Source organism: Sinohyriopsis cumingii, chromosome 19, assembly GCF_028554795.1.
Source record: "Sinohyriopsis cumingii isolate HCF-2022 chromosome 19, ASM2855479v2, whole genome shotgun sequence".
Lineage (NCBI taxonomy): Eukaryota > Metazoa > Mollusca > Bivalvia > Unionida > Unionidae > Sinohyriopsis > Sinohyriopsis cumingii.
The window spans coordinates 17697184-17713430 of record NC_142979.1 but is presented as its reverse complement, the minus strand read 5'-3'; the positions used below and the strand labels follow the sequence as shown (position 1 = coordinate 17713430).

Genomic DNA, 16247 nt, shown 5'->3' with positions numbered 1-16247 from the left:
ATTCTGAAGCCACATATCCTGCCTCTGCTCTCTCCCCCCAAATGGTAAAAAGTAACTGGGGGATAAGATGTGTATGTGGCGCCAGGCCTGGAAGGTGCCACCATTAACCAGGTGTCCATGAAGTTAAAAAAAAAACAGCCCTTTTCAGGGCTACCCAATACTCTAGAAAAGAAATAACGATCCATTTGCCAATGTGTGTAGGTAGAGTAGTGTTAAAATAAACACTAACTCTTTTTTTTAATTGTGTGAGGGTATGTGTTTATGTGTTTGTGATTGTAAGAGCTCAGGTATGTTTGTGTGAATAGTAGATTATGGGTTTATTTATTGTTTCTTAGCGTATGTGGAGAGTATAGTTTTGGTTTTTATTATATGAAATGAGAAAGTAGGTGCTCTTTTCCTTCACGTCCGCGCGTTGTTGGGTCATGATCTAGGTAAGATCAATTTTATATTTTAGGGGATGTTTTCCTTCACGTACGCGCTTTCACTATAAGAACCCACAGTATTCGTCGTTCAAACCATTCTACAAAGAAGATGGCTTCTAACCAAATTGACAAAATGCAAAGATTGCAAGACGTTTTGGACAATTTAGGAATGATGGAGCAGATGTTAATAAGACTCGTTGAAGACCACTATTCCTATAGTCCCCATCGTGTAAAGATGGAAATTAATAACTTAAGAAAGGTAAAGGATATGATAAGTGGTGTCATGAAAGAGATAAAGGAGGAGAAGGAGGATGAAGAGGAAAGGATAAAAATACGCAAATGGAACGAAAAAATTGAAAAAGAAGAAGAAAATGAGAAGAGGAAGAAAGAAGAGGAGGAAGAGAAGAAGAAAGAAGAGGAGGAAGAGAAGAAAGAAGAGGAGAAAAAAAGAAGAGAAAGAGTGTAGGAGAGAAAATAAGAAGTTGGTTGAGAAAAAGAAGATATTAGAAGCAGAAGAAGGAGAAAAACCAAAGGCCCTTTTCAGGGCCAGCCATATTTCTCGAAAAGAGAATGACTTTTCAATTGCCTACCCCTTTTTTAAATTTAAAATTAAATTTAAATTTAAAAAATTTAAAAAAAAAAAATCCCATGTTCAATTCCCCTTGTCCCTAGACAGACCCACACTTTATTCCCCCATGTTCAATTTTCCCCTGTCCCTAGACAGTCCCAAACTCTATTCCCATGTAATGCTAATTCCCCTTGTCCCCAGATTGTCCCACGATTTTTCTCCATGTTAAAGTTCCATTGTCCCCAGATTGTCCCAGGGGTGTTTTTAATGCTAATTCCCGTTGTCCCTAGGGTATCCCACCTTACTACTTAGATGTATTCATTAATTTATTTCAACCATTATGGAATATACAGTACATTACATTTAAAGCTAGCATATACATGTACATATATACGGTGTGATGATATCGTAAAATAAAAAATGTGCATGATTAAATTATCCGGAAAATTCGTTAATCCGGACATATTCGCTGGGAACGAATGTGTCCATATTAACGAGGCTCCACTGTATATATATATATAACGAGATGTATACATTTTTAAAATGTATACAACGAGTGGTATATCATTGGTATATACTATACATATATTTTATTTATATCACATACAAATGCACATATTTGCTATTTGACTGGAGTGACGATATGCTCGGGGCAACTGTGTACTGACCGAGTGAATAAACCTCTCAAATCCCCGCGAGTGAGTCCACTACAAAATGTAGTTCTAGGATTTTTCTTGTTGTTCAAAATCACATATTGCAAATTGAGAAGCTCATTGTTTTCTTTTTGAGTTTCTATTTTCATTCAGATTTATTAAATCAATATAAGACACACTACTGATGTAAACATGAAATGGATTTTATAAAGAAAGTAGTGCACTACAAATATGGTTAGTTACTTGTATACTCAACCTGAACTGTCAGACATTCACGTACTGGAGTATGGAAATTAGCGTGGAATAGAAACTAAGCAAAATGACAAACCAACAAGAGGTAATTAAAATATTTTAATATATTGACAGTTCATCTAAGTCATTATTCTGCTGCAATTAACATTTCTAAAATTCTCTCTCTTTCTCTCGCGAAAATCTCCAACGCTCATATTTTCATGGATTTTCGCCCGTTTCTAGCTACGATAATCCAGAGAGGGGGCGACCTTTTGTCATTTTTATATTAAATAATTAATAATCGATTTTTAGAACATTATAATATGTTGCAAAAACAACAACAACAACAAGGCATTAAATACGCTACAGTATGTGTCCCTCGTAACCGACGAATTTAACATATAGGATTCGTGTCGACTGGCTATTGCAACTATGTATCATTGATATTATGAACACTGTAGATAGTTCCCAAGGAAAGCGTAAACATACCGTTACTGTAAGTTACTTGGTAAAATTTCAGTTTTAATGTTATCGTCCAGTGCAATATATTTTTCTCTCTCACTACAGATTTTTGCTTATTTTGTACCATACGCACAAGAGGGGAATGGAAAATAAGAAAGGATTCCGATGAAATTGTGTACCATCTCATTTCATTTAGAAAACAGGGACTATTTTTACGTGTTTAGCCTCGAATAAACAGTAACACAAGAAGAATGAAAACAACAAGCTGTTTAAAAGATAACAAATAATTTATTTCCCTTGAAAAATACTGTAAAAATGAAAAATATGAAATCCAAAAATGATACAAGAATAATCCACGATTAAATTTTTTTAAGTCCTAATATTGAAATGTTCTAATTATTCCAAGTTCGAGTCCCGACAAAGAATCCAAGATGGAAGGCAGTGACGTATGCTGAAGCCGGTGCTGTCTTGACGTCAACAGCTCCTTGTAGAAACATAATAATTAATCCTCCGGTCTTGGAAATCCAAATAACATTTTCAAGCAATGTCCTTGTTCAAGAGTTCTGTATGAATTCAATAATATTTCCATAGAAACGAATTAATCTTCTAGATTCCAAAAAATATGTAGAAAAATTAACATATAACTCAAAAACTGAAAAAATCTTAAGTACTGGTCAAAACAGAAGAAAACATCTTGACATCAAATGCTTAAAAGTCCGGACTCTGAGATCTCTCTCTAAACATCAATATTAATACTAAGTATTTCGCAATTTCGGAAATGCCTAATTGCGAAATAGAAGATGATATTGTAACACCCCGTGTGTTATATATCGAAAAGACCAGAGTTCAAGACTAAAAATGCTTTTTAGTAAATAATAAAGGTGATATAGAACATGCCTGTCAATATGGCATAGTGACTTCACATAAACACAGTGTTCGTCACAACACTATTGGCTTTTGATAATATAGATGAGACTTAATTGCCTAAATGCCAAAAGACAACGTTATAATACACCATAGCATGGTGAAATTAATTATATTATTAAATTCCTGTGTATACTAACAGCTAAATATCGGATTGACTGTGATACATTCTGACATGGTAGCGTGATCTCAATGAAATAATAATTTAGGTCCTAGTGTATTTGAGCAGCGTGGTGGGAGACAGCAGCGGCTTTATAAAGAATTATATAATAACTATAAAGCATTTGAATTCAATGGCAATCATGTAATACATCTATTTCAAACTTTTCATAAGAATTTGATTCAGTTTTGTAATTTTAAAGTGCCAAAGTTAATATCGGTTGTGTAAAAATATATAAGTCATGGTTTGCCGAAATTCTTTTCTCCTTAGATGTTCAGACTTTGCCGCTCTGACAGCTATCTGCCAGTGCACTGTCTGCACTTATATTTATTGACTCCTATTCACGTTACATGACCTTAGTTAGCCAGTCAATGTTTGTCCTTCTCAGGGCAAGTCATGGCGGTAACCGAGTCTACTGTTCAAATTGCATGGAAAAATCCATCTGCACACAAAATTTAGACATAATTAAGTTGTTGTCCTCTCAATGTCCGTGGTGTGCGCTTTTACTTTTAATCTTATTTATATATTCATACCTTTGATTAAGTAGAACTGAACGAAACGGACAAGTGAATTTAGATGCGAATCGAATGAGAGTACAACCTACTGCTGATGCAATGAGTCGTAGTACGGTTAGAAATAGTCCCTATCAAATGCATACTATTTCGCACATTAAAGTAAAATACCAAGTTCTACATACCCAAGAACTTACAATAATGAACAGTAACATTAGTTCTAACTTGTTGCTCAACAAAGGTTTGACAAGAGAAATGTGATTCTTTGGCTGGGCACATTGATTCCATCACTATCCTGGATCTCCGCAATAAAACTCCACCGGATGGTTGAAGTCATTAATTTATGGACTAGCATCATATTTCTGGCTTCGATTATCCAAAATCATGGAAGGTAAGATAATTTATTTCCTAAACTATTCATGTGAAATTCCAGCACGACACACACATGGTCCAACATAAAAATGAATATGGCACAATAACTGCTATTATGGAAACCTCTTTCCACTTAATGTTGATATCCCAGGGCTTGTAGAACTGTTGATGTCTTTAAACGAATTTATTAATACTCATGACAACAGCGTGACATTACGAGGATATTACGAGGACCAGAACAAGGTTTTATATTCATATTTAGTATAAAACACAGAATACACATTTATAAGAGGTGCAGATGGCGATCTAAACAATGATTGAGTGGGCATGCGTTCAGGAACGGAAGAAGCAATTCACACGTGGTAGATGTTTCCAGTGACAGATAAAAACAACATGATCAAATATGCCAAAGTCTCGTAGGTCAAACATCATCTCACATCTCAATGTTTAATCATCAAATAATCTTCAAACATTAATTGGACAATGTGCAGGCAAAACTCCATTCACAATACCAGTAAGGTATTACAACGTAGTGAACTGCGTCATGTATTTCTGACTTTGTTTCATGTTTATTTTTTACATTATCATTATTAGTATTACTACTGGAAAAGAAATGTAGTTTTTCATAGTGCCTAATATGTTGGTGTGCTGAGTTAGGTATTACAATATGATCATGGTTACATGTAAAGGTCACATAGCTCCTGAATGTCCTTGATAAGAACCAATCATTTTACTCCAATTAAAAGGTTGTTTACTTGACCTTCAATCAAGACCAGGAACTATGTCGAAAACAGAAACAAGTGTTTCTATTATTAAGAATCTAAGGAAAACTCAGGTAAAGAGAATTTTCTAGCAAAAATATAAAATCCCTAGTAAACAAAACTACTTTCGATAGTATCCAGCCATACCCAAAAATTGCATTAGTTGCTTTGTATTTGCAGGGAATTCAGAGACAGCCTTGACCTTAGCATCTATAGGTTTAACTTCTCCATGCCTCACGATATGTCCTAGAAATGTTACACTAGCACGGCAGAACTCACTTATAGATAAATCAATTGTCAAACATCCATTTCTGAGTCTATCAAACAATTTCCGAATCGTTGCAAATGTTTTTTCCAAGGGTCGTTCTAGATGATGACATCATCGATGTAAGCATCAGAACTGTCTAGACCAGAGGTAATCATATTCACGGGACGTTGAAATGCACATGGCGACCCTTTCATCCCAAACGGCATTACTTTATATTGGTAAAGTCCATCTGGAGTCACGAATACCGAAATTCCCTTTGATCTTTCCGTTAGTGGAATTTGACAAAATCCTTTCAGAAGGTCAAATTTAGTGACAAACTTCACATTCCCAATCTTATTAATACAGTCATCGATTCTTGGTAATGGGAATGAATCTGTTTTCGTCACACTATTCAACTTCCTATAATCAGTACACATACGGAAAGTTTTATCTGGTTTCGGAACAAGTATGCATGGTGAACTCCATTCACTTTTACTGGGCTCTATAAAATCATTCTCCAGCAAATACTGAATTTCCTTTTTCAAGTATTCCTGTTTGTGAGGATTAATCATGTACCGGGGTTATTTCATAGGTTTGGAATTTAGAATTTCAACGTCATGAAAAATTGTGTTCGTTCTTGTCAGAACATCTGGAAATAAGTTGCTCATATTCAAATAATAACTGTTTGAGTTCATTTCTTTCTTGCTCTTGCAAATGTGAAAGTTTCTGGTCTAGATCTATCATAATTTCTGAATTCCGACGATTTGTCACCCTAATATCAGTAGAATCCGATGATATTCCTTCACTTAAATCTTCATTGAGTGGAACAGGTAAAACTAAATTAACTGTATATTTAACATGGCTATCTCTTTCAATATACTGGTACCCCTATAATTTATTTAGATCGCATGAGCAATAATATTATAATTATCTCATTCATTTTCTTTGTAAGGGCCGTAATATCTAATCTGAAGAAAATGTTTAAGAATGAGCAAAACAAACATAACTCCATTATTACCAAATTCAACAATTCTTTTCATCAAAGTTTTGTCAAACCATAATTTCACGTTTGACTTGAATTGCTAAATGCCAGATTCAAGCATAATATGTTGGAAAGTTCCATACCTGAAATTTGACCCTTGACATGATTGTATAGATTTGGAAAGGCCAAATTGAGTTTTAAAAACAATTTATCAAAATTTTAATATTCCTCAAACAGATAGTGGTTAACTGACTTGGTCTTAGGTAAGGGACCAACACAATCTGCCATAATTTTACTAAATGGTTCGTCAAAGGCAGGAATATGTTGTAGATGAGCCTTGGGAATTGTCTGATTTGGTTTTCCTACCATTTGGCAGGTATGACAAGATCTACAGTATTTACTAACATCACTTTTGATTTTTGGCCAATAGAAGAGAGTCAAGATCTTGTGACACGTTATATTGATCCCTAAATGGCAAGCCAAATGAGTTTCATGGGCCAGACTAAGTATTCCTGTCTGTTAGGTTTTGGAACTACAATTTGATAGTTCACTGAGCATTCGTCATCAGCAGGTACCTCGGGAGGCCTCAATTTTGTCATAAGAATTCCATTTTTAATGAAATAACAGACAGGAACTTCACTAGCTTCAGTTTTACTAATGGCCCTTTGAAACAAACAGGAGATCTCAGGACATTTTTTCCTGTTCTACGACAAGTGATTGTCGTTTATCACCCTGATTAGAATAAAGAGAATGAGTCGTTTAAAGAGGATCACTGTGATCAATACCTTCTGACTGATCCGAACAAGGAGTGAAATTTACCTCATCAAAAGCCTGACCAATACATGTCAGCTAAAGGAATACTTTCCTTATCAACATCATTCTCAAGAGCTTTCTTTACCATAGCTCTGGTAATTGCATAAGCTGAAAATAAATCAGTGAATTCTTTCTCAATTGACTTTCTGATCCAATCAAGGCTTGTCAGTTACAAATGGATTGACCACAATTTTGTCTCCAGCTAGGTCATTGCCTAGTACTAAATGAAAAAAATGCCCTCAACGGGTAAAGCATAAACTGCTCCGACTGTCACGGGTCCTGAGACTAAGTCTGATGACAAATCTACACAATGGAGGGGAACATTCACAAAGCCGCACACTACACCCTGAATACGAACACTCTCATTAGAAGAAGACATCTCAGAAAAATGTAAAGTACCTGACAATAAAAGACTCTGAGAAGTTCCTGTGTCCCTTAAAATATTAATAGGGATAGGATTGATCGAATCACCCAAGAGTGATATAGAACCCTTCGATATGAATGGTTCATAATTTTACACAATAAAATCAGACTGCGGTTTATTAGACCCAACACATGTATTGCTTTCAATACATGACCGTGACCTTGATCTCTTAGAAATAAAAGCATTCGGAAAAGGTCTGTCTTGATTATGATGCCTATTTTTTAATGTATTGCAATCAGAGATTATGTGTCCTTTCTTCTTGGAATAGGTACACCTAGGAAGAGACAAGGATCTTGAATCAAGCTTCTCCGATGTTTGATTTTTAGAAGTTGTGCCAGTTAGAGTTTTGAAAGGGATTGTATTAGGCTGAAATACTTTTCTGCAAGAAGACTGTTAAATAGAAGTCTTATTTACAAAAGGAACGTGATGAGTTAAAGAATTCTCATCAGCAGCTCGAACAGCATTTTCCAAGGTTTCAATCTGACGCTTGTTAAGACAAGACTTTATGTCACTATGGGCACAGTTTTTTTAACTCTCCAAGTAATACAAGTTGTTTGAGACTTTGATAATCTTGTTCAACTTTCTTGCCTAAGCAACATCTATCAAATAACTGTCCTTTTTCTCTAACAAATTCAACATGAGTTTGTCCAGCTTCTTTTCTATAGTTTCTGGATTTTTGCCGATACACTTCATGTACTAAATCATAGCCCCTTAAATGCATTCTTTGACCGTATCATAGTCAAAATTTTGTTGAACTGACAGTGAACGGTAAATATCAATAACTTTACCAGTGAGTACACATTGTAATAATGGAGTCCAATGTTCACTTGGCCATTTCAAATTTTCAGCAACGTTTTCAAAATCAGGAAAATATTTGTCTACTTCTTTCTCTATGAAAGGAGGTACTAATTTAATATTCTTTGCAAGATCAAACCTTAAATTTGTATTTCAAGTATGAATATGCTTTTCACTTGCCAGCTCCATTATTCTAACTTGCTATTCACTCTCTTTCTCTCGTTCTTCCTTGTCTAATAGCACTTGCATTTGTTCTTTTGTAATTGTATGTTTCCCTTTTCTCTTTCTTCCTTTTGCATTTGTTCCTTTTGTAATTGTATTTGTCTTTCTTTTCTTTTTCTTCTGCATGTAAATGCATTTGTTTTTCTTTCTCTGTTTTCTATCTCTCTCTCTCCAATTGTAACTTTATTTGTTCTTTTTCTTTCTCCAGCTGCATTTGTTCTTTTTCGTTTTCCCATTTCATTTATTCTTTTCTTTTTTCAATTGCATTTGTTCTTTTTCTTTTCAATTGCAATTGATTTGTATTTGCTTTTGTCTTTCTTCTTTCTGAAGATCCTGCTTCGTTATCTCCAATTCCATCTTGTATTTTAAATTTAATTCCTTCATTTTTATGTCAGAGTCTGAAACAGACTTACTGATCGAACCCAAAGTACTTTTATCCAAAACATTCTTTTCTACCAAATAATGAACCAAAATATTTCTTATTTCTTCTTTCCTTAAGGAAGCCTTTACGTCAGTTGAATCAATTCATCATTTTTGAAAAGATCTAATTGTTCCTGGGTAGGATTTGAAAGAAAGATTTCCACTTTTGATGATATTTTAGAAAGAGCTTGTCGATTTCACTAACAATTTCAAAAATATGGGGAATTCAAATTTTAGAAAACAAAGTTTTCTAAAATATTCTTTCCAAACTTCTAAATTATCCCGGACTAGCAACCCAGTTCTGATGTTACATGTTTAGGCTCGAATAAACAGCAATACAAGAAAGAGTGAAAACAACAAGCTTTCAAAAATATAACAAATAATTTATTTCCGTGGGAAAATACTGTAAAAATGAAACAATATGAAAACTTACGGTTTCCAGAATCAAATCCAAACATAATACAAGAATAATCCACGAATAAATGTTTTGACTAATATTGAAATTTTCTAATGATTGACAGTTCGAGTCCCGACGACGTATCCAATATGGAAGGCGATGACGTATACTGAAGCCTGTACTGTGTTGACGTATACAGTTCCATGTAGAAACATAATACTTAATCCTCCGGTCTTGGAAATCCAAATAAAAGTTTTAAGCAATGTCCTTGTTCAAGAATTCCGTATGAATACAATGCAATTAATCATCTAGAGTCCAAATAATTTGAAGAAAAATTAACATATAACTCAAAAACTCTAAAAGAATCTTCAGTACTGGTCACAACAGAAGAAAAAATCTTGCCATCAAGTTCTTAAAAGTCCGGACTCTGAGATCTCTCTCTCTCTCTCTCTCTCTTTCTTTCTCTCTCAACATCGCTATTAATACTAAGTATTTCGCAATTTCGGAAATGCCTAATTGCGAATTAGTAGATGGCGTGATCATATTTAAAGCTCCTGTATGTAATTGATAAGAACCAATCATTTTGTTCCTAGAACAAAGTTGTTTACTTGACCCTCAATCAAAGCCAGGAACTATGTCGAAAATAGAAACAAGTGTTTCTATTATTAAGTATCTAAGGAAAACTCAGGTCAGACTGAATTTTCTGGAAAATATCAATTTCCTAGGAAACAAAATTACATTACATTGACATGTAAAGAAAATAAAAAGACTCCAAAACCCACAAACAATCAAATCAAATCAAACACAAATTAAATCAGATATAAATTAAATTAAATATATGTAACACTATTGATACTTTTTATCGTTATTTTCGTATGTTATATATGATTAATGAATGAGTAGAAATTCATCATTGATCTATAGACCTGCCGTTAAAAGAATGTTTATATATTGGTATTTTTGCGCCATGGGCGGATCACAATGTGTGCGTCAGTTTTCTCAAGCGTGCGTCCCTATGTATATATATGATGCTGTAATAATATGCGCCTGGAACCCTAGTGGTAGTGGACAAATCAGCTATATCTGCAGCACACCGTCATGTGCAGTCCACATCGATGAAAAAACGAACTCTGAAACTTCTAAAGCGTGTGAGCGCTAAGGCATCATTCTTCAAACAAAACGGTAGGTCCACAAAGCCAATATGTTGCCGACCCTGCTGAATGAGTTCAAATCCTCTACGGTGGACAGGCGCCTTGCCAAGAAGCTGAACCATTATTACATGGGCAGCTTGAGTAAACTTATGAGAATGAGTTGGCAGAAAATGGTTACAACACCGAGGTTCTAACATGGGCAGGCATTTCAAGCATCCATACTCCTGATGAAATTATAGATGAGACGGGCTAAGCACGACACCAGGATGTTGGAAGAGCGACTATAAAAGAATATCATCTGCGGTTAGTTGAAGGAGGGCTATCGATCTCAGGGTGGTTAGAAGAAATGATTCTTCGAAAATTCCCTCAAATTATCCTGAAACAGTTAAACATCGACTCTGGGCTTGACAAAATATCGCACAGATTGGTTTCACCTGGAGCAGTCACGTCCATATTTGAGCTTCAGACTTCGAACTGTAGAGAATGGTAGAGGCAGCGCAAGCATCTCGAATCGCAGTACCGCAGAACGTCTTCTATCGATGAAGCAACCCTAAACAGCATCTCATGCCCAGTGTCTTTTACGTTGTTCTGTGCATTCAATTGTCATGATCAACGACTCACGTACTCACATAAAGGTGACCATTCAGTGATGTCATCTACGAGCTTGAAGGACGAATAATATTTCGATCTTATAATTTATTTTTCAGCTGCTTCGTATCAATGTTCAACTGACCTGGAGGGTGGAGTTTTAGCTGTCCTGCAGACACGTACATCTATCATATTACCCTGGTTTCCTGGCAAGTGAGCAGTCATGTCCAAAAAGCGTTAGTTACCTTGATATCACTCGATTCGGAAATAACACGGTTTTCGTCATGCTCGGCAAAAAAAACACCTGAAGTCACATTACGATACCCTCTCTTCAGATGTTCAACGGTTGTTTGCTTTTCTGTGCCATTACTGGGTTTTACTGTGAAGTAAAGGTTACCGCCAAAAGCATTTCGGGTAAATGCTACGTTGTCATTGTATTAGCAATCGCGACAGTAATCCCCCGTGGGAAGTACTATTGTGTCTTATTCCAACAAATAAATCTCAATTTATCCTAGCTGCTTGCTGGTCGGCCTCTAGTCTTCGAACATCAGCGGTCGATTTCCATCTACCGTGCATACTGGTTCCATTACAATTTGAACCAGTACTGTGTAAACCCCAAGGCCGCTATCGCTCCAGCAGTTTCAATTTTTTGTCAATGTCTTGCACATTTTATGTGAGTTGCACAAATATTCTATCTCTGACTTGACAGCTGGCACCAATTAATCGGGTACTTTGATTAGAGAGCACGCATGTCGAGGAACTCCAACAAGTATAGACGGGATGGAATTTCGTTTCGGACCATGATTTATTGTTATAGTCGATAATTATATACTCACTTTTGACGGGTGGATTAATATTGTAGACAGTTGGTACTCTGGAAGGCTCAGTTAGTGGCATCAACAAAGGCTTTTGATGTGCAAAGAAAGTTCCTTGTAAACAAATAACACATTGCCGCCAAAGCAGACAACTATCCCCTATGTGTTAAAATAAATAAGCACTAGGTTATAAGCAAGTCAAGTTACACTCTTTGGGGCGGCTTTATCAAGATTCTTGCTGATAGAACTTAAAATTGGCACTTATAAGGGGTATGCCAACAATATTCTTATGGCGAAAAAAAAATGACGATAGGCTCCAACGTCGATATTTATTCGGCATGAATGCCTGCACAAACGCAAAGCACACCACAACTACCAGTCAACGAAGTATGAAGAAGCTTGTTTTCACTCGCCTGAGTAGGATATGACAGCTGGAACAGTTACACAAGTCAGAACTTTGCAAAATATGTAGAAATGAAATGAAACTGAATATAATAACGCCGACAAAACAGCGCAAATCATGAAAAGTCGTGGGTGGTATTGCGACGGGACTTACAGCCATTTGGTTCATCTGCTTAAACAACGAGTTCACTGCTCAGTGCTTTCCAAGCGTTTGGGTTATTTGTTGCTCTAGTCACTTTGTGTATACATCTTCTTGCTTCAACTCAGCAGGTACTTGATTGCCGTCAGCCCAAGAAGGTGTATCCGTCTAGAACTCTATAACTCATCCTTAACTTTTGTCAATGGTTGTAAATTGAAAACAATATGTTCATATGGGTAATTTTTGTCCATGATGGTTAGTTGTAAATACCTTGTTTACTTTGCTGCAAGAGCTCAAGTTTAGTTTGTCTATAATTATATTATGGATCTCCGTTGAAAATCGTCACATTCCATTACGTTATAGATCAAATGAAAATGGGTATCAATAGGGATAAGGTGAACAAATAATTCAGTCCTGTTTTAAAATCAGTCTACGGGAATCCTTTACAGTTGTGTTGTGATTTAAGTGGAATTATTTACTGCAATGTTTCAATATAATTACTAAGTGCTATTGACTTTAGATTAACAAATTGTTTCAGGATTATTGTGAACTCAATGACAGTGTGGGCCAATTAATTGTGTTACATCAGAACACTTAAAACTCATATTTTTGGAATATTCTAAGTTTTTGGACTTGTGATTATTTAGGAATATTTAGGATTTAATTCACTATAGTTAAATATACCTTTGGTTTTCTATTTGTCGAATCTACTTAAAGTGTATGCTTTGCTTTCTTTATGTTCCATATTTAAAACTAAGAGTAGGAATAACAAAGCTCCAACACTGCCTCTGTACGTGTTGGCTCTCGCAGCACCGTTGCTGATACCCAGCCGAATGAGTCTATCGCTGTCGCGTTTGAAAACCGCTTTTTGCCGCTCCAGTCCGACTTAAAATATGGTCGCAGACATGTTATCAGTCAAGCTTTTAAGATCACCACACATTCGAGCTGATGTTTAACAACTACAAAAAGGCAATCTAAAGTACAAATAAATTTTGAGCTTAACTATAAACGTTTTCTCTTTGGAGTCCAAAATTGTTACCCACACAGAACTCGCACGCGTGATGACTCAGCAGTACGTGGAAAAAGTAGATATTTTGAATAGTCGAGCGCCGGGCCATCGGGGGATGATAGTGAATACGAAAATTATACATAGGACAAAATGATTGAAGATGACACAAGGAGCGCAGAGTTCGCCCACGATGCTGAGTATATTTACAATCCCTTTATTAACAATCATTGGTGAAAATCGAGCATTCCAAACGAGATTTAATTTACGCCCGTAGGCGAGATAACAACAGTGGAATGAGGTCCTAAAGATAATGGCGAGAGAGTCTATCAAGAACACGAAGTTTTGCCGTCGATTGATGATGGTGCGTTTAACCAACAACACTTTGCCTTTGTCATCGAAACATTATCAATGACCCCACTCGACACGGAATAGGGAGATGCATTGATCACGCGAGCGAAGGCGTAACGCTGTAAAGAGAAAAGACGGCCCAGGCGAAAGGTATGTTGAGCATGTATTTATACATTATCATGGTCTCTCAGTCGACATTTAATTTTTCAATGAAACTACAGCACTTTAATTTTCAGTGCAGCTCCTACAATATAGTAATGAAAGAATGGAAGTTATTATTTGGCTGGTTGTGTGTCTTTGCATAACAAGCGAGTTGGTATGTAATGGGCACAAGAACGTCAAGCTCACGCCTGCTGGATATTAGCCAACACGTCGTACGCTTGTAAATGTTTGTACTACCGGCTTTAAATTTGCCTTTACCTTGGCCGTTGCCATCTTTTATCCTTAGGCAGCCAAACTTTAAACTGTTTCCTGTAAGAGATAAGTGCTGTTCTTTCTGGCAGGTTCGTTCTCCATAGGCATGATAAAGTGATGCCCAACCCATGCATGGATAACAGGGAAGCAGTTGGAAGCAAAGACCTAAGACCGAACTGTACAAATCCAGTCAGGTCTATAGTGAATGGTCAGTGAATTAGCACCAGGGTCATTCCGTCGCAGGAACTGCTAAATCATTCAAAGGATGGAGCAACTCTTCGTGCTCAATAAGCTGCATGGGTACCAAGCTTCCGTATCAAGGCTCACATTATGGCCATTCCAAAGACTACATAGGGTCGTCTTCCATTGACCTGAAGCAGACATGGATCTCGGCAGCATTCTGAGCGACTAAGCAGAGCTCTTCAGGATAACGCTGCTTACCTCGGCAGCCTGAGGAAGGGATTAGAAAATGTGCCCTAAACGTCTGTTTCAGCTATCCCGACCAGCTTACCGTGGCTGGAGGAAATCACATTTTTGCGGCTCGAACACAAGAAAACCTCAAAGGTTCCACTCACCCTTGGTTCGTGGAACATAGGCACTCTATTGGATCGTGCAGAGGCTGACAGACCGGAGAGAAGAAGTGACCTGAGTGTAAGAGAACTTGCTAGCTTCAGGATAGAGATAGCAGCCCTGAATGAAACTCGCTTGGCCTACGAGGGCCAGTTGACTGAAGATGGAGCTGGATACACCTTTTTCTGGAGTGGACGTGGCACTGATGAACCTAGTGAGTCTGGAGTTGGTTTCGTCGTCAAGTTGAGATTGGTGAATAGGCTTTTCATCTTACCAAAGTGAATTATTGACCGTCTAATAATGCTAAAGCTACCATAACATGGCAAAACAAAAAACACGTTAGTTGGTGCTTATGCACCAACCAAGAACATCTTCGCGCAAGCCAAAGAAAAGTTCTACCAGGATCTGGAAACTCTGATGCCTTCCGCAGAGTAAGCCAAGCTGTATAGAAGAAACTGCGTGAGATGCATGACACATAGCTGAGCCAAAAGGCTGATGATATTCAGTCCTTTGCCGACTGGCACGACATAAAAAATTGAAATAGCTCTCTTTGTGTGTTTCTGGCCTTGTAACAGCAGGCACAGCTCCACTCTTGAGCACAGATGGCAGCACTCTTATAACCGAGAAGAAGATACTGGAAAACTTGTGACGGTGTCCTCACAGGACCCTCTCCCATCAACGATGAATCTATCAACCGTCTACCTCAGCTGGAGATCAACGACAGATTGGTAGACCCACCAACAGTGTTGGTAAACTAACAAGGCCTTTGCCCTCCTGTCTAGTGAGAAAGCTCCAGAAGCAGACAACATCCAAGCTGAGATCTACAAGTATGATGTACCTACGCTAGTGGAAAGACTAACAGAGATGTTCTGTGGAATGTGGAAGCAGAAACGCATACCCCAGGAATTCAAAGATGCATACATCATCCACATTTAAAAACGAAAATGCAATCGCCAATCCTAAGACAACCATAGAGGAATCTCTCTACTCTGTATCACAGGCAAGATCCTCGACAGGCTACTTATCGGATTCAGCCAATGTGGGTATGTGAGAAAGCTTGCCAGTAGCTTTCACTTTGTATTAAAGGAAAATAAATTATTTGTTTAACTTTACAAAGCTTGTTGTCTTCACTATTGTCTGTTACTTATTTTAAGAGCATAGACTCGGAACAGTATATAAATTGCAGTACAAGGACAAGAAATATTGCTTGTTACCTTTTTATATATATCATTCATTAATCTAGGTTTAAATATTGTATTATATCATCTCAAAATGTGACAATAGCACTATTGTTCATTATTTAGCTTCAACATATTTAATACGAAATTATTTTTCTTGTGCAAATCAAGATCCTTAGAAAATTATGTAGCGTTATCAAATTTAAATTAAAATGGTTGCCGGATATATTAGATATTTGTTTATTTCGTTTGTAAAGTAAATACCTTG

The 16247-nt window shown here is 36.7% G+C and overlaps 1 protein-coding gene across 1 annotated transcript in view; it reads right to left on the bottom strand.

Annotated features, from left to right (window-relative positions):
* The window catches only part of LOC149775209 (atrial natriuretic peptide receptor 1-like), a 194139-nt gene extending 182810 nt beyond the window's left edge, over positions 1-11329 (bottom strand). The window contains exon 1 of the mRNA XM_089944372.1: positions 11250-11329. Coding sequence (XP_089800498.1) covers positions 11250-11329 — 80 coding nt within the window. The remainder of the gene's footprint in view (positions 1-11249) is intronic.
* Positions 11330-16247: the final 4918 nt, after the last annotated feature.